At 37.8% G+C, this 10,358-nt stretch overlaps 1 protein-coding gene across 1 annotated transcript; it reads right to left on the bottom strand.

The window, feature by feature from the left end:
- Window positions 1–220: 220 nt before the first annotated feature.
- Window positions 221–5,146, bottom strand: LOC107808745 (transcription initiation factor TFIID subunit 6). The gene is made up of 12 exons (XM_016633311.2): window positions 4,729–5,146; window positions 4,354–4,440; window positions 3,978–4,079; window positions 3,776–3,884; window positions 3,421–3,524; window positions 3,194–3,331; window positions 3,016–3,111; window positions 2,470–2,594; window positions 1,944–2,076; window positions 1,737–1,862; window positions 1,476–1,587; window positions 221–922 (listed from the first exon to the last, which is right to left on the bottom strand). The coding sequence occupies exons 1-12, from the start codon at window positions 4,852–4,854 to the stop codon at window positions 543–545; spliced, it is 1,638 nt and encodes a 545-aa protein (XP_016488797.1). The 5' UTR covers window positions 4,855–5,146; the 3' UTR covers window positions 221–542.
- Between the last annotated feature and the right edge of the window lie 5,212 nt (window positions 5,147–10,358).

Raw genomic sequence — 10,358 nt, 5'->3', positions numbered from 1 at the left:
TCACGTTTTGACTTTTGACGCCTTTTAAGAATAATAAATGAAATGTATAATTTACCATGATACCCATATTAATTGATGCATATTTTATTGGATTTGAGAAAATGATTTGAAATGAGTAATAAATACTGTGGGTATAACTTCAAAAAAAAATTTGTCTCTTGATATGCGTAAAGTGACAAGTAAAAATGAAAATCTATTTTTAGTATACCTGCCAAATATAAGTGAACGGAGGGAGTACTAGATAATAAATATTCTTGAATATCAAAATTTGTCAACAGCAATGTGTTAAAAGAGATCACAAGTAATATTGGACATACAATTCGCAAAAAAGAGGGGGGAAACTCAAGCGAAGTATACAAGATCAGATGACCACTTTTTTATTTTATTATGTCTATTATACAAAATAAAGTGGATTTGGCTGCTAATAACTTCATATTTCCGCTTAGAAGCACATATTACATCAACACAAAATGTACTACCCGTAAAAGTGAACAGTCGCAGTTGGCATTCACTGTTGCGTGCCACCTTCCCATTCCAATGGATCACAGAAAGAAAGACAACTCCGGTGAAGGGGTAAATGGAAACATCCTTTCACCAAAACATTCAAACAGAGATGGCAACAAATGCGCGACATCCAAATCTTCCTTCCAGGCCTGATCAAGAGTAGCCGACGTTTTTTGACCTTGCACACCAGCCATCTCCCTTCTGCTGCTGCTTCTTGGCATATTCTCGTTGTGCAAACCTTGTGGTGCTGATGATAGACCAGTTTCCGTGGCTCCCAGGGTTGCAGCGTATCGACCAGCCGGTCCTTGCGTGCTTACTGGCAAAGAATTTGTTGTCATTGAACCTGTTGGACCGTCTGTCATTAATTTCTTGGGTGGAGGCTGCGTCATCATGTTATCCAGGCTTGCTTTGCGTTTGTCTACACAATTTTATTTTGTAAGTGAATGTCTAGACAAAATCAAGAGATAATGATAGAAGTGTATTAACATTCAAAGATGAAGAGATAAAACATTGCAGGAGACATTAAAGTAAAAGCACTTGGACAAAGAAGACATCCACAGAAGAGGATTTTCAACTTTGAATTCAAATGACAGACCACACAGAACTAGCAGGACAGGTTGTAGGGACTTTAGAGATAAGTTATATCACTTCAGGAGCAAGTATTTCAAGATATATGACGGATTCACGAGTTCCTAATAGATCAGTATCCACTGGCAATGTGAGAGGAATTGGCCTCCAACATTTAGCATGAAATTTCTCCACATTTTGAGAATAGTTGAAGAAACCTGTCATACTGATCATATCTATCTTGGAACCATTTCTAATTGACACTCCAAGAGGCAGAACATATTTAACAGACAGCATTACGCAAAAGTTAAGAAGGAAGAACTAAAATTTGTAGTTACAGAGTCGGCGTTATAGATTCCTCTTTGTGAAAGAATGGAATAAGTAAAACAAAGAGAAGGACATACTTGACAATGTAGTTGAGACTTTCCATTTATTCTTCAGGAATGTGCGAGTAGATGGAGATAATGAAGCAGGAAGCAACTTGAAGCGCTCATAGATACATAAACCAGCAGCACACTGTACATAATTAGAAGAGTTAATTGCAGTAATGCCAAAATATCTAACAATAAAAGTTAGAAAAGACATTTAGCTATGTTCAGTATCACATAGAAATAATTGGACAAAATAATGGAGGTAAAAATCATTAACCATTCAAGACAACTAACCATCAAGGCTCCATATACACGCCAAGCTTCAAGCCTCTTCATTTCATTTTTTTGCTTCTCAAGCTGCATTTCGGACTCTAGCAATTGCAAATAAACCTCAAGATTTGGCAGCACAAGTAGGCGAACCTACAAATTTAAAATATATCACCAATTGCTTACACGTCAAAATTTAGAAGGAAAGAAAGTACAGAGAGAACAAGGAGATACCACACCAGGTCCAAGAGCTGCTAGCCCTTGTATTGCTCCATAATGTTGAGACAGCGCCTTAGTTGGATCCAGAAAAGCATGCAACAAAGTCCTGGTGACACGTGGCTGGAGATTGTGGTACATATGACCATGTCTGCACAACTTTCACTTGTGAATAATACAGCACAACTTTCACTTGTGAATAATACAGCACCAGTTGATAAATATGGAAAGATTACCAATATCAAAGAACTGAAACATTAGCGAAATACAGTCTACGAAGCACGAAATAGAAGTATAGTGTTGCAATTGCCAACAACTATACAGATACATGCACTAGCAGCCATTAACAATCCCCTTCTCATTGGGGGTGGCAAAAAGTAAAAGGGAAAACAAAGGCCAAGCCCAACACATAATGGCGGAATCCAGTTAGAGATAATAGCTTGATTTTGAAAAGTCAAATGGGAGAATCAACATAGAAGCAACAGCCAGTGACGCAGATGTATACTTTCTGTAGCTTCTAAATGTGAGAACTAGTGATCCTTACCTCTTGCATATTAAAGCAACCAACTTTGCTGAGAAGTCCCTAAGTTCCCAATGATTGTCAGAAATTCTGTTTCCCAGCCTTTTTGCAACAAGGCATGTCAATATAGAAGGCATCAACTGGTGCAGCTGGAGATGAATTCACCAAAATACATAAATTAAGAATAAAAAGTGACACAAAAGAGAAATCATCAGACCAACCACGACATAACTAGATACCCCACGAATCAAAACTGCATGGCTGAGGCCAAAGCCTAGTTTTCCATTATGTATACAACACTACCCTAATGAACAAAGTAAATTAAAAAAAGCTTATTCAAACTAAAGAAATAAATTAATGCACCTTTTTTTGAGAATCTTTAATTAGTGCAATTAAACTCTATCTCTTTCCTCAACGGGCATGTACTTCCCTTTTCTGCTGTCATTTTTAAGCCATTTTCATAAACGTTAAGGTTTAACGAGTCCAATCATCAACACAGAATTTCATACATTATCCTAAACGTGCTTTTCAAGTAAGATGTGGCAACCAAGATATCAGCAATAGACTCACATATGGTTCCATATGTATTTGTGTATTCTGGAGAAGGCTCCAGACTAGCCGCATCAAAGAGAAAAGGAGAGGAAAATTGTTCAATTTCCGAGCAACCTGACATGTAACAAACTATCATTACATCATTGTCCATCACCCACTAATGTTATGAACTGGGCTTAAATTGGCTTACAATTACCTCATCAGCAACAAAATATGTAAAGTAAGGAACTAAAGGATGAATCCCTGAGTCCGTTGCTAAGCTTGCTAGAGCTTCTTTAAAGAGAAGAGGATTCGATCTATTCAAAGTAAGCTCTGTAATTTTGTCATAATAGAGCTGCAAAAAAAAAACACCAAGGCATAAGGATTGAATCTTTTTGGATGGTCAAAAAGGATACAAACATTTTGGTACAGTTATTGTAATACCTGGAGCTCACGGGATAGAACATGCTTAACAGGTACTTTAATATCAACAGGAACTCCATCCTCCTTATACTCGGTCTTCCTATTATCAGAGGGCATAGCAAAGGCTGCGACAAATTAATAAGTTAGTCTGACTCTCTGGCATATTGAAATAGCATTATATACAAATTTTAACTAGTACTTATACCTCATTTCTTAGTAGTCACGGGGGAAAGAAAAAGTTTTCAAACCAGGAGGCAGAATAGACATAAGAATCAGTAGGAAAAGAACAATACGCATGGCAAACTTGTTTTCATATGACTAAAGTGAAACAAATGTTAAAACATCACGACAAACCAACTGCAGCTAAAATACGGACCTTCAGGCGGAGGGTTTTCAGGAATAGCAGGCTGTACTCCATCTATAGCTAACCAATGGGCAACAATAGCAGTGTCTAACGGTGCTTTAGGCAAAGGAGCTTCGATCACCTAGACCAGAAAACACATCAACTTATACTATGAGCATCAGTTCAATAAATTCACAAACTAAGATTGGTACTGAAACATATCAAAGTTCTTTACATCTTTTAACTCTACATCCTTCTCTTCAATGTAGAACAAATCCTTGTGTCCAGCTGCTCTTCTGAACCTTAACGGATCTCCTGAAGCTAAACCATATATTGGCTGCTCAATGCAACAGATACATTAAAGAACAATCAATTAAACCACAATGTCAAACAAGATCGATCAGCTATAACCTATATATTAAACAGAGCCAAAATTTGATGTTTATGTGTTCACAATCAAATTTTTGTGGATACTTAGTGGATTTCTTAATACATACAGTCCGAGTCAAAGTTACTGAGTTCCCATGAACCCATAGGTTAGAGTGTAGATACGCCTCTATTAATACATATACTAATACACAAATTGGCTGGTATAAAAACAGAAGAGGTACCTCTACGCCTCTCAAGCTGAGTGCAGCATCCACATCATCAGTAGATAAGGTCGTTCTCTTCGAATGACGCATACATTTAATAGCTTCCTAAATTATCAAACAAAATTTTACGCAAATTACATGCTCCATAACCTCAAAAGTGATCTCAAAGATCTAACTATCCATAATTTAGCTTTTTCCAAGTGTGTTATTGTGTGTATATACACACACACACTGTGTGCTTGAGTGTGTGTAAACTTTTACATGCGCGATAACTTCAAAAGTCAAAACTTGACCACGCTTATGCTTCAAAAGTAGTTTCTAAGAGCAAATTATCCAAATAATAGCTTTTCCCTAATAAGAGTGTGTTTTGTGTGTGTAAAATGAGGTAAGTACCTGCATAATCTCCCGAATACGGTATTCGACATCAGCGGAGAGAGCAGGCAAGACATCTGGAGATAAATTGCTTACACCTATACTTTGTGCTATCACTTCTATTGTCTCTTTCGGAACTGTGCTCATTTTCTTCTTGCTCCGTTACTGTCAAATGCAGCTACGAACTCAGAGATTCGCCGATCTCAGACAGTTTTCTGATGCAGCGGAGGACGGCGGTGGACAACGGTGGTTGTCGCAGCAGAGGTGGAAAGGAGAGAGATTAAATCGAAACGGAGGGTAGAGAGAGAAAAACTGTAAGAGAGTAAACAGTAAAGTGGTCACCGGTCAGTCTCTGGGGGAGCCGACGGGCCGTTGCATAACGATGGGCTGACCCGATTGGTGCGAACCCGGCCCAACCAACCCAACCGAAGGAATGTAATATTGTAATGCACCACCTTTCTTATATTTCTCTTTTTGTAAATAAAAAGTTTAGAACTTATCATCCAAATCAAATTAATAAACCACTAAAATTCAAATTGAGTAATATTATCACTAAATTGTGATTTTTGGGTCACTGAAATGCCTCTCCACGGGCGAATATAGTCCACTAGACTCTTTCTTGGTTGGTCTAGTAGACGAAGTGATTCCACTCAGGCATACTCTTTCATAGGCTCGACACAGATTGTGAAGTCCGGTCCTCTCTTCTCTTCGTGAATCTCAGTTGGAAGCCCACATTTTTATCAGACACCCAATGAAGTAGAAGCTCGCTTCCTACCTAGCAGTACTTCCATAGCTTGCATCTCGAGGTCCTGTTTGAAAGAGAAACTCCAAATACAGGCCTAGATTATTTATACAGACAGACTTTTTGGGTGCTAAGATCCAAAGTCGAGAGGGAAACAACATATTCTTTTGGCATTCTATATATTATTCTTATTAACCTTTCCAAAAATCGTTGGTTCTTAATAATTGAGAAATCTAATTTTCATCTTCAAAACATAATAGGTAATGATTCATTATTTTATTTTTCTCCATTTAAACATCAAACTTGATCCCTCAATATTGGTGTTTAAGGGGCCGTTTAGCGGCTTGGGAAGGGCCCTGATTCTGGTTCTTATCCGGTCTCTCAAGGGGCCTTTAAGGGGCTGATTCAGGGACTTGGGAGAAGGGATTGTCCTTCGCACGATCCCTTAATAAGGGGGCGGTTCTTATGAGTGCATTTATTCTGTAATGATTTGTGGAGGTTAAGTCTATGAGAATTTAGCTTATTCTAGAAAATATTCATGATAATCTAGATAACACAAGGTCGTAATGTGCTCACTAATAAAGCACATATCAACATCTTAATTATTATTTATAAATAGTGATACTTTATTTTATTAAGTAATCACAGTTCAAGTTTGAACCACTACTGGCTCTAGAGTAAAGATTATTTAAGTGAAAGTTCAATGCAGAGCACACCATTATTATGGATCATAGTCTCTCTCAGTTGGTAAAATCTCTTATAACTTGTTTGGATTGTAGTTACTTATTGTTTCATAATGTATCGTATTGTATTGTTTGATGAATAAAATATTTTGGGTAGATTGTGTCGTTTCTCGTCGTTTCATGATGTCACACACCAACAATATGAAAAATAAACTTGCAACGCTAAGAAAAAATAGGATATATAGTAGAATTATTATATTAAGAAAAAGTATGATAAAAGATAAAATATGATTATTTAATAATAAGGAAGGACAAGATAAGAGAAAAAAGCAACGAAACGACGCCACCACACCAAATTCGTCGTTCTATAAAGTAGCATTTTTCGTCGTTACGTAACAACAAATTTAATAATACGATAAAATAAAAGTTAAGTAACAATCAAAACAAACATTATATTTAAAGTAACAATACGATACAATACAATAGGTAATAACCATCCAAACAAGCAGTTACATTAATATTAAAATGAGGGAGAAAATATTATTCATTTTAATATTAAGATTGTTATAAATCCTGCAAGTGGATTCATCCACCTGCAATAATGGATGTCTTCCATAACAGGTTTTGGATTGGTTATGTATTCATAACAGGCTTTAGATTGGTTATGTATTCATAACAAGTTTTGGATTGGTTATGTATTCATAACAGGTTTTGGATTTGTTTTGTAACAACGAAATATTTCTATAAATAGGTTCACTGATGAACCTATTTGATAGACTCTGAAACGAAGAAATAAATCCTCTCTTCTAATGTTATCATTCTCTTCTATTATTAGTCCTTGTTAATTACATAACTCTTGCTATATTGATTTTATTTCATAATACGTTATTAGCACGATGTTATAACCGACTGAGATTATTTACTTTAATCGGGTTTTATCTTCTTCCTACCAGGATGTAACGATCCGACCGGTCGTTTCGAATATTTTTACTTCTCTCGGTAGTTTGAGAGCATGAGTAGCTCTGTATGATTTATTATGACTTATGTGAATCATCGATTTTGGTTTTCAGGTTATTCAGAATCGATTTGGAAGAATGAATTTCATGATTTAAGCTTTAAGTTGGAAGAGTTGACCAAGTTTAACTTTTGTGAATTTGACCTCGGAATGAAGTTTTGAGGGCTTCGTTAGGACCGGATGGTGATTTTTGATCGGGCGTATGCCCAGATTTGTATTTGGATATTTCTAGAAGGATTCAGCGGAAATTGGCGAAAGTTAGAAATTTGAAGGTTTGGAAAGTTCATAAGTTTGACCGGGAGCTGACTTTATGGATATCGAATTCGGATTGTAGTTACGGGAATTAGAATAGCCTAGTTATGTTATTTGGGACTTGTGGGCAAAAATTAAGTTCATTCCGAGTTGATTTGATATGTTTCGGCGCGAGTTTTGGAAGTTGAAAGTTCAAGAGGTCATTAAGTTCGATTTGAGGTGCGATTCATCCTTTCGATGTTGTTATGCGTGATTTGAAGCCTTGAGTAGGTCCGTGTTATATTATAAGACTTGTTGGTATATTCAGACGGGGTCACGAGTGGCTCAGAGGAGTTTCAGACGAGGTTCGGTTCGTTTGGATCATTTTTGGCTAGGCTTTTGGTGTGACCGCACCTGCAGAGCTAAGGGCGCAAGTGCGGAGCCACAAAAGAGGTAGTGGAATCGCAAAGGCGGGAATGCTGCTAGGAGCAGGAGCCGCAGAAGTGGAGGTTTCTTCGCATCTGCGAAAGCGCAGGTGCGGTGAGTTTGGGCACAAAAGCGGGGTCTTGCACAGGAGCGAAGAGAAGCTCGCACCTGCGATGTCGCAGAGGCGGATACTGTTCCGCAGGTGCGAGGGTTCAGCTGGTTAGTTGTTATCGCATTAGCGTGATTTTTATCTCAAAAGCAACGCCGCAAAAGTGGCCCTTGGTTCACATAAGCGAAAATCGCTGGGCAGAAGCCTAATTTAGAGGGTTGGTCGTTTTATTCTTATTTTGGGATTTTGGAGCTCGGTTTGGGCGACTTTAGAGAGGAAATTCACCATGTAACTTGGGGTAATAATTCTTGACTCACTCGTGATTTTATTTTGTGATTCTATCTTAGTTTTTGGTAATTGGATTATGAATTATAAAGAGAAATTGTGGGTTTTAGCCTAAAGTTTCATAGAGTGAGTTTTTGAGTTTTGAACATCGATTCGGAGCAGGATTTGAGTGAAACTAGTATGGTTGGACTCGTAATTGAATGGGTTGTCAGATTTTATATGTTTCATCGAGTTTCGAGGCACGGGCCCGAGTTGGACTTTTGGGTTGATTTTGGGCTTTGATTAAAGATTCGACCTTTATCGATTGAGTTTGTTTTTTTGGCTTTATTTGATGTATTTGAGTTGCTTTTGGCTAGTTTCGAGTTGTTCAGAGATCGGTACGCGCGGGATGGCATTTTTGGAGCATCGCTTGGCCTGCTCGGTATTGGATTTGGCTTGTTCGAGGTAAGTAACACTTCTAAACTTGGTGCTGAAGGTATGAACCCTTGAATATACATGATATGTGTTTGGTGTTGAGGTGACGCACATGCTAGGTGACGGGCGTGTGGGCGTGCATCATATGAATTGTAACCCGGTTATTTCTGTGGTACTGTGTAGTTACCTAATCTAATTTGTATCCATGAAATCTCTACGTGCTAGAGTAATTGAGCTATGATCCATGTTAGAAACCATGTATAGGCTATATGCTTATCTTGTTAGGACCCACTGAGGTCATTTCTGATGTTGAGTTATTTGCTTACATTGCAATTACACGCTCAGTCATACGCATTCATTTGCATATCATATCTCACTCTCTGTTACCATTTGTTGATACATTACATCATCATTTTGGGCTGATTTTTCATGACATTGTGAGCCCGAGAGATTGGAGAGATTGATGATTGAGTGAGGCCGAGGGCCTAATGGTAAGGATATTGATGGGATCGGGCTGCACGCCGCAGTAGGTATTATTGATTTATGAGGGGATCGGGCTGCACGCTACAACATGTTTTATTGATTTATGCCATGGTTGGCTTGTTATAGCGCTTGGGCTGAAGGAGCCCCTCCGGAGTCTGTACACACCCCCAATGAGCGCAGGTACCTACTGAGTGCGAGTGCCGAGTGATTGGGAGGACTGAGCGACTGTGAGGACTGAGTGATTGTGAGGACTGAGTGACTGGGAGGACTGAGCGAATTGATACTCTGAGAGTATGCAAAGGGTTTTATCACTGAGTTGCATTGCATTCGACATGCACACTTGACATACATACGTAGAGATGCATTCTCCTTATGGTGTACGCCATTACGCCATTCATGACTTCACATACACATTGACATGTAGGCATAGAGATGTACTGTCACGATCCAATATCCCACCACAGGCATCATGATAGCACTTAGTCTATAAGACTAAGTAAGCCGATTACAATTACATTACGAGTCATTCTTTTTTAAATAGATAATCGAAACCAAAAACGGAAAACAAATATAACCACCTCCCAAGACTAGTAATACTGAGTCACGAACTTTAACTGAATACATGGAATTATCTCAAGGATCGAATATACCATACTGTTCGAATAAGAGTTGACAGTACAATAAAAATGAAAACACTCCAAAGGACTGCGACGGTCAAGCAGCTCTACCTTAAATCTTTGCGATCACACTCTAACCTCTGTCCAAATCCGATATCTCCAATACCTGGCTCTGCACAAAAATATGCAGAAGTGTAGTATGAGTACACCGCGGTCGGTACCCAGTAAGTATCAAGACTAACTTCGGTGGAGTAGTGACGAAGTACAGTCAAGACACTCACTAGTCAAATAACCTGTGCAATATAGCATACAAAAATAATAAAAAATAAATAACAGTGATGGCAACAATAATTAACTTGTGACATAAACATCAAGGCAACAAGAACACCATAAATATTACTCAAACGAATAATAAACACAAGTACATCCAATTAATCAAGTCCTTCAAAATATACATCTTTCATCTATAAGTTTTTCAAATGAAAATCTTTAGAATGTAATCCGTACAATTAAATGTATCCCGAACATACTTCCTTCAAATAAATATCTTACGAATATAATTCTTTCAAATAAATATCTTTAAATATAATTCTTTCAAGTAAATATCTTTCGAATATAATTCTTTCAAGTAAACACCTTTCGAATA

This window comes from Nicotiana tabacum, chromosome 12 (assembly GCF_000715075.1).
Source record: "Nicotiana tabacum cultivar K326 chromosome 12, ASM71507v2, whole genome shotgun sequence".
Lineage (NCBI taxonomy): Eukaryota > Viridiplantae > Streptophyta > Magnoliopsida > Solanales > Solanaceae > Nicotiana > Nicotiana tabacum.
This window is presented reverse-complemented; position numbering and strand designations above follow the sequence as displayed.